Source organism: Simochromis diagramma, unplaced genomic scaffold, assembly GCF_900408965.1.
Source record: "Simochromis diagramma unplaced genomic scaffold, fSimDia1.1 OVJJ01000324.1, whole genome shotgun sequence".
Classification (NCBI taxonomy): domain Eukaryota; kingdom Metazoa; phylum Chordata; class Actinopteri; order Cichliformes; family Cichlidae; genus Simochromis; species Simochromis diagramma.
In genome coordinates, this window is record NW_024386918.1 from 688,060 (window position 1) to 707,431 (window position 19,372).

Consider the following 19,372-nt stretch of genomic DNA (forward strand, 5'->3'; position numbering starts at 1 on the left):
TTGGTCTTGCTGACGTTCAGCTGGAGGTGGTTGTCCTGGCACCACGATGCCAGATTCTTCACTTCATCCATGTAGGCCGCCTCATCGTTGTTGGAGATGGCACCCAACACCACTGTGTCGTCAGCAAACTTCACAATGGTGTTGGAGCCATGGGTGGCCACACAGTCTGAGGTGTAGAGGAAGTAGAGCAGTGGCGAGAGGACACATCCCTGAGGTGCTCCTGTGTTGATGGTGATGCTGTTGGAGAAGCACCTGCCCACCCTCACCACCTGAGTTCTGCCAGTGAGGAAGTCCAACACCCATGCACACAGACAGCTGTTAAGTCCCAGATCCCTCAGCTTTGTGAACAGTCTGCAGGGCACTATTGTGTTAAACGCTGAACTGTAATCAACAAACAGCATTCGCACATAGTTACCCTGTTTCTTGTCCACGTGGCTGAGAGTGGTGTGTAGGACGTGGGCGATGGCATCCTCTGTGGATCTGTTGGATCTGTAGGCGAACTGCAGCGGATCTGTGGTGTCTGGGATGGCGGAGGAGATGATGTTCTTCAGCAGCCTCTCAAACACCTTCATTACTACCGAGGTCAGTGCAACTGGCCGGTAATCGTTCAGGGATGAGGGTTTGCTGTTCTTGGGCACAGGGATGATGGTGGATCTTTTGAAGCATGTGGGGACCACAGACTTCGCCAGGGACTCGTTGAAGATGTAAGTGAACACACCTGCTAGCTGGTCAGCACAGCAGCGCAGCAGACGGCCGGTGATGCCGTCTGGCCCCGCCGCTTTCCTTGTGTTCACTCTCCTCAGTGCCGCTCGGACGTCATGCTCTGCGATGCTGGTCACCGGTCTCTCGCTGATGACGTCACTGTCCTCGGTAGTCAGGCGGTAGATAGCATTAGCCGCCTGGCTAACCTCGAAACGGGCGTAGAACCGATTCAGCTCGTTGGTGAATGCGGAGTCGGCAGTCACCAAAGTGCTTGCTCGTAGGGGGTTGTCTGATTGTTGGTTCTTCTGAGGCCATGTCTATGCCCTGTCAACAATGACAAGCTCAGAGGGTAGCAGCTTGTTCTTTAAGGATAAACCACTTATTTTTGTTGGTAAATAGAGGGAAGACCTGACTGTGAAGCAAGCTGCTAGAGGTCTGTGGTTTTTACTGTCTTCAGATCAGTTACTATCTGTGAAACACAGCTAGCATCAACAGGTAAACGAGGTTCAGTGATTTAACATTGTAAGGGATGAGTTTCCGTTTGCCATCTGCCCTTGGTCAACATGTCTGGTGTAAAGGAGATGAAGTATGAAAAAGCTGTTAATAACTCCTGTAGGTAGTTATTAACCCTAGGTACTCATGAACTGACCAGTGCTCCAAAGAAGATAGTTGTAGGTAGTCTCTGTACAAATGATGGTCCACGGCGTCGTTCAACATAGCTGTCATCAAGTGCCAAGCTGCTGAAGTTGCGATTCAGTTCAAGTGCCATTGTGTGCCAGCTCCCATCATTGATACGACGACCCGAGATGCCCAGCATGTCAGGGCTGTCATCATTTCCACCAAGGCCGCAAGCCAACTGGAACCACAGCTTCCCATCCTCCAACTGCATGGAGACACACACACACACACACACACACACACACACACACACACACACACACACACAGTCTTTGAAACATCAAAGTACATAAATGTAGTGTTACATAAAAAAACATTCTGCAAAAAATTTAACTGTAAGAAAAAACAGATGTTGGTGATGACAGCTTCAAGATGCCTCCTGTATCGTGAGAAACTAATCGCATGCATTGCTCAGGTGTGATTTTGGTCCATCCTTCCACACAAATGGTCTTCAAATCCTAAACGCTCTTACTATGAGCACAAGCTTTAGGTCTTTCCATAGATTTTCAGTTGGATTCAGGCCAGATAATTGGCCGGGCCATTCTAGCAGCTTTGTTTTCTTTCTCTGAAACCCATTTTGAGTTTCTTTGGCCGTGTGTTTGGGATCATTGTCTTACTGAAGCGTCTACCATTGTCATCCTGGTACATGGCAGTAAATGTTTTTAAATTAAGAATATCCCTATACATTTTTCCATTCATCCTTTCTTCAATTATTTGAAGAGTGCCAGTACTGTTTGCTAAAAAACAGCCCCATACCATGATATTAACGCCTCCAAACTTTAATGTTGATATGGTGCTTTTGATTGATGTGCAGTGCCTTTTGACCTTGTGTGTATTATGGCCTAGTGTGTATTAAGGCATTCAAAGAGTGCCATTTTGGTTTCATTGGACCAGACTGTGAAATTCTCCCAGTATTTCACAGGCTTGCCTAAATTTTGTTCAGCAAACTTTAAATGCCCTTCATTTAAAGTTTAGGCCTATAAAGTGTATGGCCTTGTTTAGAAATTCTGCTGTAATCAATTCCATCAGTATGTTTTCCAACAATAAGGTTGCAAAGGTCTTAAGAGAGCTCATTGGTTTTACTCAACATTAGATGCTCTTTGTGTGAAACCTTGGTAATGAGGCACCACTTTTATAGGCCATCAATGAGGACTGAAGCTACTGATATTAATTTGCACTAAGTGGCAGGATTGTTTTCCAGTTATTGATAGATTTCAGCTACTGTCATGACCTTCCATGCATTTTAGCACCTCCCTTTTTTCATCTATTCAATACTCCTTCCCTGTGTAGTTTCTCATTATTACACAAACTAAATTTGTGAACATCTATGGTTTGACTTTGCATGTGTGGATTGGATGGGTTGTATACATACTGACGAGAAGTAGTAATCTCATAATAATAAGGTAGTATTGATTAATGCAACATGTGAATATTCTTTTTTGAAGGTAAAACTGAAGGTAACACACTATATTTAATGGAGTGGCTTATCATCATTAAACAAGGGTGACAGTTTCTGTATAATAACTTGGAATCAAAGTTGCAAAATGCAAACCTACTATTAAGAACCTACTAGATTCTTTGTGAGAAGAGTGTCAAGCCCTTCACAGAGACAGGCCCAAATGCCAGACACAGACACACACTGAAGGCCATCACCATGGTAACTCATTGACTTCACTGCTGACAGAAGTGCAAGCCAATGAGAGTGAAAGAGTTGATTCATTTGAAAGTTACCATTTCATTGGTTAATCATAATTTCCTCTCTTTCTCTGCCTTTGCTATTGGCTGAGATTTTTTATGTTACCTCACATCACATGCTTATCTCTCTTCCAGTGGTTATTCACTATATTGCTCAAAGTATTCACTCACCCATCCAAATCATAGATCCAGGTGTTTAAGTTACATTCATGGCCACAGGTGTATACAACCAAGCACCTAGGTATGCAGATTAATTCACAAATTTTTGTGAAATAATGGATCAATAGCGTGCAGAGTTTGCAAACTTTCTGCAGAGCCAATTTCTACAGTCCTCCAAACTTCTTGTGGCCTTCGGATTAGCTCAAGAACAGTGTGTCAAGATCTCCATAGGCTGCATCCAACATTACATCAGATACAGAATCGTTAACGATGCAACCACTAGACCAGGGGTGGGCAATCTCAGTCCACAAGGGCCGGTGTCCCTGCAGGTTTTAGATGTGTCCTCAAACCAACACAGCTGATTTAAATGGCTAAATTAGCTCCTCAACATGTCCTGAAGTTCTCCAGAGGCCTGGTAACGAACTAATCATGTGATTCAGGTGTGTTGACCCAAGGTGAGATCTAAAACCTGCAGGGACACCGGCCCTCGAGGACTGAGATTGCCCACCCCTGCACTAGACAGTGGAGAGGTGTTCTTTAGAGTAATGAATCACACTTCTCTGTCTGGCAATCAAATGAATGAGTCTGGATTGCCCGGAGAACCGTAATTGTCTGACTGCACTATGGCAAGTGTAAAGTTTGGGGAGGGATTGTGGTGTGGTGTGGATGTTTTTAAGGGGTTGGGCTCAGTCACTTCGTTTCAGTGAAAAGACCACCTAATGGTTCATACAAAGCATACAAAGACATTTTGAACAATTTCATTCTCCCAACTTTGTGGGAACAGTTTGTCAGTGTGCAGCTATCACATTACTACTACATGTGCCCAGCTACTATATTAGGTACACCTGCATACCTTGCAAATTTATTTGGCATATCTGTGGCTGGCTAAATGCATGATCCCTCTGTGTGCCTATTAAAATGGTTGATCAAATTTTTTTTTTTCAGGTTTTGTAGCCTTTACCACTAAAATTTTAGTAGGAAGCCACATACCAAGTCCAATACTAGCAGCAATCCCACTGCAGTTTGGACTTGACTAGTCCAAATACACATGAACCACTGTTCATCTTTAATGGTAATAATGACTCATAACTTCTTAAAGTTTGCTTTAATAGGCTCTCAACATGGAATTAGAAATAAATATCAGGTTTTGTAGTCCTGTTTCCTGGTTATTACACAGAAACTACCAAATGTTTTTATAGGTTATAGGTCACACCATTCACATATTAGTTACAATGTTACCTTCAAAATAATTCCAGGGTTATATTATAATAATAGTGTAATATGTTAAAGCATCAACCAATATTACCTTATTATTACAAAAATACTACCACAAAGCAGTATATAAAAATTCTCTATTGTTAGCAAAATATAACTATACTATTGCTAACTGGTTTTGCCCCATACTCATGTTTTTTTCCCCACAATATTAGTTCCTATTTTGGTACAATTATTACCCAGTTACATGAATTTCAATGTAATATTACACAGCTATACCTGTGTGTCAATAATATGTATCAACGGTAGTTGGCTACTACATAGGTATTAATTTGGTAATTAAGTGGTATTAATGTGCTATTTCCATATTATTGCTTTCTTATTTCGACCTTAATTTACCACCTTATTTCTGAGTCATAATTTAAAGCCCTATCACTGAAATATCGACTTATAATATAAACTGCTCCATCATGTTTTGCTGCTTGGTTATTTCATTCATAGATGGATCAGAACTATACTAACATTCACATCAGTTGGGCTATACATTGACATTGTCGTGTTGACTGCAAACTCATGAGGATAAAATGAAGATAAAATAGTCTGTCTTTAACAGTCAGATATTGCATTGGTCTCTAATTAAAAGAATGCAACATTCCTGGTTCAAAGTTGTGTAGCAATCTGTAACCTCAGTTGAACCATTTTGTTCATAATAGAGAGAAGTAGCAGTGGAGATAAAGTTGCTGAGAGTTCTGCAATCCTATGAGCTAGCTGTCTCTCTGGATCAATTGCTAAAGTGTGGTATTAGCACCTAGTAGTCGTACAGGTAGTGCAGGGGTCGGCAACCTGCGGCTCTTTTGTCCTTATAGTGCGGCTCCGCGTGGTTTGGGAAAATAAATTAGAAGTATTTAGCTGAAGTGTATTTTATTTCTGTTAGTTATTTTTTTAACTTGTAGTTCTAAATTGGAAGATTGTTGTGACATTGTAATATAAAAATAAAATGATATTTTATTATTTTTTCATCGCTCAAAATAAGCGTCACACTCGCGGAAGCCGGCGTACCCGCCGAAACGCCGTGCATTTATCGAGACTTTCAACCCCAGGTAGGCCAGTTATGGATCTTCGGATCCACATTGTCAGCAGCTATTCTCCACCGTGAGAATGTTAAAAACAAACACCGCTCACGCCTCACAGATGGCAGCTTACAGTCCTGCGTAAAGATGAAAGTACAGCCCCATTGTAAACATATCACGGCAGACCCGACGATGTTTCCATGAACATGCTTTTCAGCATCTCTTTATTGACCAATTTTCACACACTGTTGCTGTACGCATACAGCCGGCTGTAGCTTTTCAGCTCACAGCCAGACATATACCAACTACAGCATAGATAGCACAGACGTTAAGGTGGCGAGTCGTGATTGTGGGTGTTGCTCTGGTGCGTCCGCCTCCCCTGCAGCGGTGCTGCAGACCGCACCCGGCCACACACATTAACCTGGTAAAATACATATTTAGGCAGAATTTTGCAAATATTTATTTTTCATTTTTTAGCAGCATACTGCTTTTTTTTCCAATTATTTTTTAAAAGTCAGGTCAAGGCTCCAAAAGCCCAAAGGCGATATAAGGGTGGCGGCTCACAACAGTTTTTGTTTGCTACATGGATCATTTTAGTTCAGCTGGGTGTCTTTCCTTTTGTTAGATTTCTTTAAGAGTTCAAAATGTGTTAATTACATAAATAAAATGTAATTTTCTCTGTAGCACTTCATGGATTTCATAAGCAACACACCTTAGTTGTTCACACAAAGCATAAAGGTAAAAAACAATATATACAGTATTATCTTAATTTTAGATGTCAAAAAGTATTTGCGGCTCCCAGTGTTTTCTTTTGTGTGGAAACAGGGTCCAAATGGCTCTTTGGGTGTTAAAGGTTGCTGACCCCTGAGGTTGTGACACCATCAGTTGCTATGACCTGCCATTAGAGGTCAAGCCACAAGCTCCTGTAACTCTTTAAGGGTGATGTTTAGATGTTTGAGATGATGCCATAACTCGTGGTGGCATTTGTGATTGGCACGGTGGTTAGCACTGTTGCCGCACAGCAAGAAGGTCCTGAGTTCAATTCCAACATCCGGCCGGGGTCTTTCTGTGTGGAGTTTGCATGTTCTCCCCGTGTTTGCGTGGGTTCCCTCCGGGTACTCCGGCTTCCTCCCACTGTCCAAAGACATGCAGCTTGTGGGGATAGGTTAACTGGATAATCCAAATTGTCACTAGGTGTGAATGTGTGAATGAATGTGAGTGCGAATGGTTGTCTGTCCCTGTGTGTTGGCCCTGCGACAGACTGGCGACCTGTCCAGGGTGTACCCTGCCTCTCGCCCTATGACAGCTGGGATAGGCTCCAGCGCCCCCCGCGACCCTGAAAAGGATAAGCTGAAGCGAATGGATGGATGGATGGATGGCATTTGTGATTGATGACTGTTTAGGGTACATTCCAAAGTGGTGCTGTCACAACTTTCTGCTGCATTTCGAAGCGATGCCATGATGCAGCCTTTTGTACCATGAACTGCTACAGATGTTTAGTGATGATACCATGAGTTGCCATGGTTGTTTGGGAGTGTTTGAGGCTGAAGTCATGATCTAGTGAGTTTTCAGTGTCACTCTGTCTCTGTTAAAACAGAGACAAAGTTTCAGTTTTCAGTAGACTTAAACTGTTCGCCTCTCTTCCGAATACTTCTGAAATATTTGCGGGATGTTTTATGTAAAGTTTTTATATTATATATCCTTAAAAACAGAAGTGAAATTAGCGCTAACAAAAAAACACGCAAAAAGGAAAAAAAGAGTGTAGAGTCACTGTGACGTTGCACACCGCCATCTTCATGTATCTTATCTTACACTCTTGCTCTGCTTTTAGATTGTTTTAAATTTTCATTTATTTAATCAAATAATTAATTAATCTAATGATTTATTCTCTTCAGTTTATTTTTATCTTCTTATTATGACACATTATTAATTTGGCTTGTCAATCACCTGTGAAACACTTTGACCTGGACTTAACTGCATGACAGGTTCTAAACACAGATAAGATTATAGCAGCTAAGGTAAACATGACAAACATACATTAAAAAATAGCTTAAATAGGTGGAATGGCGTGCTGCTCAGTAAAATAAAATACAATATGAACAAAGTTTTTTAAGTTTTAAGTAAAAACAAAACTGAATTTAAGATAATACAAAAAAGTAAAATTAGTTTAAGTCAATTTGAACAAAAACAAAGTGATAATATGAACAAATAAAACATAAGCATAGAAAAACTCAATTTAAAAGAGTTTACTAAATGTAGTAAGACTAGACTATTTTAACGACTCAAGAGCTCAGTAGCATAAGATTTAGGCTTCTGTTAATGATATGATATGCTATGATATGACATGATGGGTTACTTTTCAACAAATGACTATCAATAAAATGTCCTTTGCAATGGTGGAAACACTACAGTAATATGTGTGAATGTACCTTAAGCACAGTGCAGGGCTCAGTGTGTGTGTACATGATAATTCCTTGGCTCTGCAGTGTTCTGATCCTCAGGCTCAGTTTCAACTCTGTTTGCAGCTGGCCAGAGAGTCTGTACTTGATGTAGCTGTTACCTGAGAAACTCAAAGATGAATGTCCTGCACCAAAAATAACAACAACAAATGTTAGACATTACTCTAGAGTTACATTACAGTTAGTTTTTACTTGTTGTTCTTGCATTTTTTATTTTCATGCTGACTTTGGATTGTTTCTCTTTTGCTGACATATGTACCTGCACACTCTCCAAGTTTGCCTTGTGGACACTGGCATGCATAACGCCCTCTATTGGCCTCTATTGAAACACACTGCATGTCTGGTGGACAGGGTTGGTCCTCGCATTGTTCTGACAGGACAGAACAGCTGTCATCTGTCATACATACACACATGCACACAAAACACAGGGACAGAAAGTAAGAAACTATTGAGAAACTATCCTAATGAAACTCACAGTAAGACACTATTAAAATAGAAGAAACAAAGACAGCAAGGGGAGTTTAGCAAGTACCCAACTCACTCCACTTAACCTAAGCTGCAGTGCAACTGGATAAAATTACTTTAATTTACTTTACCAGTCACAAAGTGCTATACACAAAAAAGGTATCTTACATGTAGTCTAAGGCAAGACTGCAAAGAAAAACAATTCTGATTTACCATTGCATGTACAGCGTGAGGTCCGGTGAAAGCGAGGTGAGACAAAGCTGACCCGTGGGTTACTATATGTAGCGAGATTGTGTGAATCCAAGACAATGCTCTGTTCGCACTGAGCCCCACGACAGTCTAATCCAGAACAGTTCTTATCCAGGATAGCTGACACTCTAAGCACTTCCTCCAGGTTTCGCCGTGATGCACTTAGTTTTTGGGTGAGGTAGGCTGCCTTATAGTATCCACCACCTGCTTTTTCCATGGTGATGAGCATATCCAGCTGTTGCGTCCCTCCAACTGGCTGCAAACTTAGCAAATGCAGTGAGTCCTGCTGTTGAGTAGCAGCAGACTGCTGGAGCACATTTAACATGCTTTTCAAGTACAACGCCACAAAGTCTTGTGGTGCCACTCTCTCAAAACGCACTGTCACTGCTTCACGCAACATGTCTGGTGTTGCCTGCTCCACATGCACACTTACAGGTACAGGAACAGCAAAGCGGCCATCACTGACACTAGCATTAAGAAAGTACCTGCCTGCATCCAAACCACCCAGGGCTATGATCTTTCCATCATGAGGACTAATCTTAAAGAGACTACGTTGAGCTGAAGGAGCGTGACCAAAAGTCAAAACATCATAAGGGTCAGCATCGGTGGCATGCAGCTGACCAATCACACCACCAGGAAATTCATCCTCCATAGTAACAATATGAATGTCCAGTGGTACTGCTACTGGTCGATGGAGGCTCTCCTCAATCACCCTGATTGTGAGTATGGAGGAGGATGACAAAGGAGGCTTCCCCGAATCTGTCACCTGCAGGAAAAGTCAGATCAGAAGTCAGAAGTAGAAAAACAACCAATGAAAAATATTAAAAGTATAAACTAGATTAAAAGATATTTGAAATATGGAACCTTTCTTTTACTTTAGCTTTTTTAAATGAGGATATTTCAAAAATATATTTTTTGACATTTCTACCTTTTTAACAATAGCAGTAGACATATAGACAAAAGACAGAAAAGGCTATCAAAATAATTCACCACTAGAATGTACCTCAGCCAACAGGCTCTAACATTTTAAATACCATTTCGACAAACATGAATATATACCATTTTAATTGCTGCTTTAATTTTTTTTTTTTTTAGCAAGGTACAACATTTTTTTAAACTGAAGAATGTAGAACTTGCTGAGCAGCAGGCATTGTGGCCAAATTGTGACACAGCAATGGTAGATACATGCTTCGCTAAAGTTTGCTGAACTTAAAACCAGTGTTGGGCAAGTTACTTTGAAAAAGTAATTAATTACAGTTACTAGTTACTTCTTCAAAAAAAGTAACTGAGTTACAATATTCTAAAAGTAATTAATTACTTGAAAATAACTATTGCGTTACTTTAAATAAAATGTTTAACCCTCTGGGGTCCAGGGTATAATTGCCCATTTTTAACTGCTTTTGATTTTCCCTCTACATTTCACCTTTAAAAGCTTTGCCTTGTTTGGTATCATCCTTTTCAGCACGACCTAACGTGTCTGAATTTACAGTTATGTTTTCATTTTGACATGCTGTACTAACACAATTGATCTAAAATCAGACAAAAAACATAAAATCCGAGTAGAAAAAGTTATATTTTTACTGTAACAACCACAAACATGTTTAATGAACCATATTTCATAACTTTAAATGCAAATATAAATTGCCAATTTTAAAATCATATGCACACGTTTTGCAAACAACAAAGCTATTTGCAGCCATTTACCTTTTACCCCTTTTTTAAATAACCACTTCAAACTATTTACATAACCATCAGCTGTTCTGCATTCAATAAGATGCCACACAGATTATTTCTGTCCACTATAAAGGAGAACATCACAGCCTGATACCTGCAGGTCTGACAGCAGCAGGTGTATCACTCCTATTCTCTACCTGGAGACAGCAGTCGCCTCAATGTTCTGACACACAACACAAAACTATCCACAACACTACACACTAACTACAAAAGACAACACATTAACTACACACTCCAAACATGCTAAATGTTACAAATTTCTCACATCTCAAAACTCGCACTCTCTCTTTTTCTGCTGTCTTTCTCTCTTTCTCTCTCTCTCTTTCTCGCCGTCACTCCTAAAACTTCCCCCTCTTCCTAAACAACCAAATGTCATGTTGCCATATCAGGGCTCGCAAAATTTCAAAATCCCTGGTAGCCCTTCGAATAAAAAAGATTGCAATTTTTTGATTGATGTTTTGTTTGGTTCTAATGGGGGGCCTTTCTTAAAATTACTGGTCCCAGTAACAAAGGCGCTTGTCGACTCTGAAATCGAGGGAAAACCAACAACACACCCGGCAGAACATTATGTTATTTACACAGGTGCATATAAGTGGTCCGCATGTGCGCATTCGCTGTCAAAATAAAAGACGCGCACCAGATAAGAAGTTGCAACGCGAGTTTGCGTCCATATAAAAGGCACTGTTTTTGTCCGCTAGAGTGGGATTTTCACGGCACATTCTGCACCAAAATCTCTGTGCGTTCATCATTTTTTTGAAGCCAGCTCACCTCCTGCAACCACTTTTCCGAGAATACGTGCTTCTTTTGTGGTTCGGACTCCTTCTGACATTTCTTTGGAGGTGGAGGAACACCAAAGTAATTGCTTAAAGGAGCTTCTTTGACATCTTTAAGAGTTCTAAACAAATGTCTGTCCTCCTCCAGAAAATCCTATGTACGCAAACACGCGTTGCAACTTCTTATCTTGTGCACGTTTTTTATTTTGACAGCGAATGCGCACCTGCGGACCACTTATGTGCACCCCTGGTTATTATTTAGCTTGTCATATTGCAGCCACAGAAATTCTTTTGTCCATGAAACCATAAAGCTGCACTTTCTTTTTGCCTTATAGTCTGATTTGTCATAACTTTTCCGTTTTGTGGTAAGCTTTTCTTTGGCTGTCACTTCTTCACCCTGACCTCTCTTATTTGGCTCAGCAGAACTAAAATATATATCCTGCTGCTTGTACACACGCACTCACATAACGGTCAGCGATTCTCTGCGCGATCAACCTCTCACATGTTTAAGCTTGCTGCGGGAGATTTCACTTGTCATGTTTGCATAGTAAGCTAACGATTAATAAGACGATGTCAGAGGAATTGGTGCACAAATTATCATCACTCACAGATCAGTGCTGTCGCTCTCTATACACAGTTCGCGCGATTGCAAAGTGAAAGCAAAAAAGAAGCGCAAATTCAAACGCGATTTCAATATGTCACATATTGACAGTGGCTCACCGATGCCAATGACATAATTACCCAGCTACATTTCGAAAGAATGCAAAAGCATTGACATATATTTTTCCTTCCTATGATAGCCCGACGGGCAGGGCAGAGATAGATTTTGGTAGCCCGACCAAATCGCTAGCCCCGGGACGTCGGGCTAGCGATTTTGTGAGCCCTGCATATCATTTTTGATTGGTCGGCATGGTGCATTTTTCCATCAAGACCAAAGGGCTGGCGCTGTCCTTAGACGTTAAACGTGACAAAATTATTCAGGAAAAAACGCTGTGTATATATTGTTTATCATGACTCTGGTTTTACGTGGCCTATCAACACAATTTAAAAACTGGTATATATCACCTTGTTGCTTTGTCATCTTGAAGTAGTCATGTGATTGGCTTACCACGACTACTTTATTCTTCCTCGGTCAAACAGCAGCACTCATGCAATTGTTTTGTCCCCTTAGTTCCAGGTGTTGTGCCAAAAAGTGATTGTCGAGCAGACAGTGATTGCCGTCTGCGGGAGCACTCGCAGCTGCTTAAAGCTGTAGTGTACAGATTACTTACGTAGACAGCTACTTCCGTGCAACTGATATAAGGTGCGGTAAGCTGAACACAGCTTCAACCGTCTGTTTGCTGAAAAATAGTAACGCGACCGCACCTTATTTTCTTCTTCGTAACGGTAACGGCGTTGTAACGATAGAAATTGTAATTAGTTAGATTACTCATTACTGAAAAACGCTGTTTTTCAGTAATTGTAACGCTGTTATTTCCATCACTGCTTAAAACTTAAAACACTATCTTTTACAATAGTATGACAGTAGAGAAGAATGACTGAAAAAACTTTGTGTGGTGTAAACAACAGTTATACTCTACCTGTATCTGAATTACATATTCTGTTGCCAGGTCCCTTCTGAATACTTGATTGGCTACTAGTGTCCCATCTTTTTCCAACACAAACTCCCTCCCTTCATTTCCCAATAAGATACGGAAGTTGAAGGGTGGGCCATTTTGAGAGGAGTCCTCATCAATGACTGACAACTGCAGGATACTGGTACCAATTGGCTTGTTTTCCTGGTCAAGGGAAGCCAAGACGATGAATCATTATATGCATTTCACGTTCAGTCATAATTCCTAATCTGAATTTAAATCTTATTAAAATTAAAATAAAATGAAAAATACACATCTGAAAAAGAATCTACAGGAGTGTAATCAACATTCCGGCAGAATAAAACAAATGTATAGTCTTTTAATAGACTATTTCAGGTTCAAGGGTCATTCATAATGTCATTCTTCATGAGAAACATGACAAAATAAAATGAAGTAGGTATCTGTGCTCATAACAGTTATAAATAGAGATGAGAATTTTTTTTATATGCTTGGCCTGTGTTGCAATATCAGATTTCACTGTAAGCTTTCCTTTTTTTCACTGACTAATTTTTAGAGATGCTGATATAGGGGAGTGCTTTAAGTGCTTTAAGTATGCCTGTCCCAGGCATACTTAAAGCACTGACTTAGGAATTTAAGTACTATAGTTCATTTTCATTTCATTTATTTATTTATTTCACACTTGGTACAACAGATCAAACAAACCAACCACACTTTCTATCAATAAAGCACTACAACCATGTGTGAAAAGGAGCAGGAAGAAGAAAATATTCTTATTAAACCCTGCCCCCTATCTACAATCCAACTTATATTACAAGTGGGCACCAAAAATCAGGGAACAAACTAATATTAACATTTCTCTCCGGTCCTAACCCACACCAAACAACAAATTTACAATCAGAATATACCACTCCACATAGTAACAAGGAGAAAAATAAAATTAAATAAATAAAACAAAAAATTATAAAGGATCCTTTTTCAATGAACTCCAATTTCATTCGCATTCTTCATATTGAGTTATCGTTTTAAGCATGTAACACTTTTTAAAACAATGTAAACTTATACAATTCTTTAAATTATAATGAAGAGAGTTCCACAGTCGTATACCCCTAACCGTTGTACTCATTAATCTTTGTGTTGTCCTAGCTAACTGATGCTTAAAATAAAATTTCCTTCTACTATCTTCTCCCCCTGAACACATTAAAAATACTCTTTGTAACTTAAAGGGCAAAATATTATTTTTAGCCTTAAACATAATTAATAGTGTCCGTAATTTCACTAAATCTCCTAATTTTAATAATTTTGATTTTATAAATAATTTATTTGTATGTTCTCTATATTTAACATTATGAATCATTCGTATCACTTTCTTCTGTAATAAGTTTAGAGGTTTTATAGTATTCTCATATGTATTCCCCCAAACTTCAACACAGTAACTAAAATATGAGAAAAACAATGAAAAATATAAAATGCGCATTGTTTTATGATCTAATAAATCTCTTACATTTCCCAAAATATAAATGCTTTTGACCATCTTCTTTCTAATATACTCAATATGAGATTTCCACGTCAAATTTTCATCTACTATTACACCCAAAAAACGAAATTCAGTAACTCTTTCAATCAATTCTCCATCAATGGACATAATGACTTCATCCCCCTTTACACGATTGCCAAATATCATGAATTTCGTTTTTGTCAGATTCAAAGATAATTTATTTACATCAAACCATTTTTTTAATCTTAACATCTCAGAAGTCATAATTTCAACCAAATCTTTCAAATTCTCTCCACCTGAACAGTTCACCTGAATTATTACATGCTATTGTTATATTTGGGTTCAACTGAAGATTGTGAGGATTATTAAGATTACCTGTATGACAGCAGAGAGGTTGGCTGGTGAAAAGGTGGGTGGATTATCATTGATGTCAGAAATGTCTATGTTTACCATCACAGTGGAGGACATGGCAGGAGTTCCACTATCCAAAGCTCTTATGGCAAGTGAGTAGCTGGGAACCTACAAGGAAAGAGACAACAGAAGATATCCAGACAAATCAGGAATGAAGCATTGGCGCCTAATGGTGAAGCCAGAAAATCTACTTTTGTAGCAGCACAGTGAAGTTTTCATTTTTCATTCAGCTAGTTTCAAATTCCCAAACATTTCAATGGAATTCAAATCTGGCCTTTTCTTCTTGACTATAAGTGTCTTTTCCTCTACTTTTTGAGCCATGCCTAGGTATAACTACATTCAGGCACATGAGCAGATTTGGACACATTTACAGATTTCACACCAAAAGAAAATCTATTATTCAACATTTTTTTAATATGAATTTATTTATTTGTACTCGATCAGGAAATCACTCAACCCATTTTTGGCTGGACTTGAAGGTGCTAATTTTTATCCCCACTGCTTCATAGTCAGCTAAAAACTGTTCCCGTGCAAGCCAACAGAACACATCATCTACAACAGGGCTGCCCAATCCCAGTCCTCGAGAGCTACCATCCTGCAGCTTTTAGATGCATCCCTACTCCAACACAGCTGAATCAAATGGTTTGATTACCTCTTCAGCATGCCTCATCATCATGTTTGGCAAAGGCCTGATAACAAGCCATTCATTTGATTCGGGTGTGTGGGAACAAGGATGCATCTAAAAGCTGCAGGACGGTAGCTCTCGAGGACCAGGATTGGGCACCCCTGTTCTACAAAAACCAATAATGAAATAAAAATAATGAAAAACAAAATTCCACTATAGAAGGTGTGACTATTGGATTGAGTAGATCCTGAACGTGTTCGTTCCACCACCTGTCGAGGTCAGCACCGCTGTACACAGTGTGTTTAGAATACTGCTTTCCCCTTCTGAGTTGTCAGACGATTTGCTAGAACCGCTTTGAAGGCAACCAAGAGTCTCCAAACTCCTGCCACACCAGAGTTTTTCCATCAGCCACTAGCACAGCTGCACTCCCCTGAGTCTGCCAGTACCTGTCTGCTGCCTCTGAAGTCCCACAGGCCTGCTAAGACTCCTTCATGATTAGACTCCTTCAGGATTGGCGGCTCCCTTCATCTCCGGTGTCCACCAGTGACTAAGCCAAGTGCAGCTGTGCTGGTTCTGGGATTAACACAATTAACCTTGCAGTAGCAGCCAGTTGAGCTGTGGAAAATGGTCCACAGCCTTGTCCATAGCCTCCTTCGGAGTGTAGTCAAAGCTCTGTTGGAGCCAATCGCCTCCTCACAGCGAAAGAAATAGTATTGAGCAATCCTGTTATTTTTCCCCAATTTTATAGGCTCCAAACGGTTGTACGAATCAACAATTTCAGTATATATTTCGAGGTGTGATTTTTAAATGGACTGTACTTATAAGCCACAACATCTCTCTCTATATATATATCTATATATATCTATATGTGGGAGCTTGAGGGTCTTGTGCAGTGTCTTAGCTGTTCCTATGACTGAGCTCTTCCAGACAGAGATCTCCGATGTTGTTCCTGGGATCTGCTGGAGTCACTCGCCTAGTTTGGGAGTTACCGCACCTAGTGCTCCGATTACCACTGGGACTACTGTTACCTTCACCCTCCACATCTTCTCCAGCTCTTCTCTGAGCCCTTGGTATTTCTCGAGCTTTTTGTGTTCCTTCTTCCTGATGTTGCTGTCATTCGGAACCACTATGTCTATCACTATGGCCGTCTTCTTCTGTTTGTCTACCACCACTATGTCCGGTTGGTTAGCCATCACCATTTTGTCCGTCTGTATCTGGAAGTCCCACAGGATCTTAGCTCGGTCATCCTCCACCACCCTTGGGGGCATCTCCCATTTTAACCTCGGGACTTCCAGGCCATGTTCAACACAGATTTCTGTATACTATGCCAGCCACTTGGTTATGGCATTCCATGTATGCCCTGCCTGCTAGCATCTTGCACAATGCTGTTATGTGCTGAATTGTCTCAGGGGCATCTTTACACAGCCTGCACCTGGGGTTTCGCCTGGTGTGACAGACCCCAGCCTCTATGGATCTTGTGCTCAGAGCTTGTTCCTGTGCTGCCATGATTAGTCCAGCTTTGTCCAGCCACTGGCAGGACTTCTGGATATGCAGGGGTCTGTCCTTCAATGTTGGTTCCTTCTCGTCTTCCTCTTTCTTGGGTTTCTGCTGCCTGAGGTATTCACTGAGCCCGCGGTCGGTTGGGGCCTGATGTATTCATGGATGGTGGCTGCCTCATCCTGGACTGTGGTACTGACACTCACTAGTCACCAGACTCCTTCCTCGTGCTTAGCATATATCCTCAGGGTCCTCGACTTTGTAAAGCTTCTGCGTTCTGTTAAGATCTCTTTCACACTTTCACCAGAACACCAAAAGCTTTGATCCCACACACACCCATGCACTCCCTTTCTGAGCATGCTCAAACAGCCTGCCCTCATTAATACTTTATAATAAGAATTTTAACATTTCTGAAATCTTAAACCACTGCAGAGGAGAAGAAGATGAAGAAGAAACAAGGGAAGATAAAGAAGGGTGAGAAAAGAGCTAAGATGTCAGAAAGAGTCATGTCTTCCTTCATTTTGATGCAACACATTAAACAGCTCAAATTCAGAACCGCTTTGTGCATGTGTTTTTTATTCAAATAAATTAAGTACAATATGGTGATGGATCCAATCCATAACAAACCAGCTCATAGTTAGCTAATCAGCTGGCAATAGTCTTTTTTTAATGTTAAAGATGGATGACCATGAAAGCTAAGACTCTGCAGGTATGGAACAAATTAACACAGCTATTTTTTTTTCTGGCATTGTCTGTTCATGTATGTATGATAACTGTATAGACACAGAACAGACAGAACTGGCAGGATAAGCAAAAATCTGTGAAAACAAGTTTTCACCTGACTGCATCAAAGTTATCATGTTTTTATTTTATTTTTTTTGGGCCCAGACTCAGCTTTATTGCCATTCAACCACTGACATAATATGAATGAAACACACATTTTTTGCGTTTTAGTATTGCAGCATGTCACCAAACAACATGTAGCAGTGTAACGGGCTCTGGTGCTGTCCAACTTATAATACTGGAGACCCTTTCTTAAGTGTCTTGATGCATTCTCAATCATCCAGGTAAGTAAATCTCCAAAAGTTGATTCTGTTCATCTGGACGTAGCGTTTTCAGTGGGAGAAACGTTTCGTCACTCATCCAAGTGACTTCCTTCAGTCTCAGCTGACTGCCTATAACATCTCTACATTTCTGGCTTCGATCCTCAACCCGTTGGTAGGCAGCTCTGAACACCACATCCAGAACACGTTGGATTTTGAACCATAGTCTCGTACGATGTTACATCTCTCTTCACTTGCATCCCAGTCATGGAAACGTTGGAAGTAGTTCGTAAGAGATTACAGGATGACCCCAACCTCAGCAACAGGACCACTCTCAGCATTGACCGAGTGTGTTTGCTTTTGGAACGGTGCCTTCATTTCACCCAGGCAGCTCTGAACCCCACATCCAGAACACCTTGAAATTTGTTGAGAAAGTAGGAGATGTCATTATGGAAGCAGATGAAACCATAGTCTCATACAATGTTACATCTCTCTTCACTTGCATCCCAGTCACCGAAGCATTGGAGGTAGCTCGTAAGAGATTACAGGATGACCCCAACCTCAGCAACAGGACCACTCTCAGAGCCAACCAAGTGTGTTTGAACTGTGTGTTTATTCCACGTATTTCACATACAAGGGTCAGTACTACAGGCAGAAACATGGGCGTGCCATGGGCTCCCCAGTTTCACCCATCGTGGTTAATTTGTACATGGAAGAAGTGGAAAAGAGGGCTTTGCTATCCTACCCTGGAACACCACCAAGTCATTGGTTCAGGTATGTGGATGACACCTGGGTGAAAATCAAATCTCAGGATGTTCCAGAATTCACAGATCACATTAACTCGGTGGACCAACATATCAAATTCACCAGGGAGGATATGAAAAGTGGCAGGCTAGCCTTCTTAGACTGTGAGATTTCCATCAGTAATGGGGGACATCTAAAAGCTAATGTGTACCGGAAACTTACGCATACAGGGAGTGCAGAATTATTAGGCAAATGAGTATTTTGTCCACATCATCCTCTTCATGCATGTTGTCTTACTCCAAGCTGTATAGGCTCGAAAGCCTACTACCAATTAAGCATATTAGGTGATGTGCATCTCTGTAATGAGAAGGGGTGTGGTCTAATGACATCAACACCCTATATCAGGTGTGCATAATTATTAGGCAACGTCCTTTCCTTTGGCAAAATGGGTCAAAAGAAGGACTTGACAGGCTCAGAAAAGTCAAAAATAGTGAGATATCTTGCAGAGGGATGCAGCAGTCTCAAAATTGCAAAGCTTCTGAAGCGTGATCATCGAACAATCAAGCGTTTCATTCAAAATAGTCAACAGGGTCGCAAGAAGCGTGTGGAAAAACCAAGGCGCAAAATAACTGCCCATGAGCTGAGAAAAGTCAAGCGTGCAGCTGCCAAGATGCCACTTGCCACCAGTTTGGCCATATTTCAGAGCTGCAACATCACTGGAGTGCCCAAAAGCACAAGGTGTGCAATACTCAGAGACATGGCC

General features: G+C 40.7%; 1 protein-coding gene across 6 annotated transcripts in view; it reads right to left on the reverse strand.

Annotated features, from left to right (window-relative positions):
* fat3a (FAT atypical cadherin 3a) overlaps positions 1 to 19,372 on the reverse strand; it is a 197,083-nt gene that overhangs the window by 15,855 nt on the left and 161,856 nt on the right. For all 6 annotated transcript variants that reach the window (XM_040036486.1, XM_040036487.1, XM_040036483.1 and 3 more), the window contains 6 exons: positions 14,665 to 14,808; positions 12,780 to 12,977; positions 8,657 to 9,458; positions 8,238 to 8,372; positions 7,949 to 8,103; positions 1,352 to 1,585 (listed from right to left, as the gene is read on the reverse strand). In XM_040036486.1, coding sequence (XP_039892420.1) covers positions 1,352 to 1,585; positions 7,949 to 8,103; positions 8,238 to 8,372; positions 8,657 to 9,458; positions 12,780 to 12,977; positions 14,665 to 14,808 — 1,668 coding nt within the window. The remainder of the gene's footprint in view (positions 1 to 1,351; positions 1,586 to 7,948; positions 8,104 to 8,237; positions 8,373 to 8,656; positions 9,459 to 12,779; positions 12,978 to 14,664; positions 14,809 to 19,372) is intronic.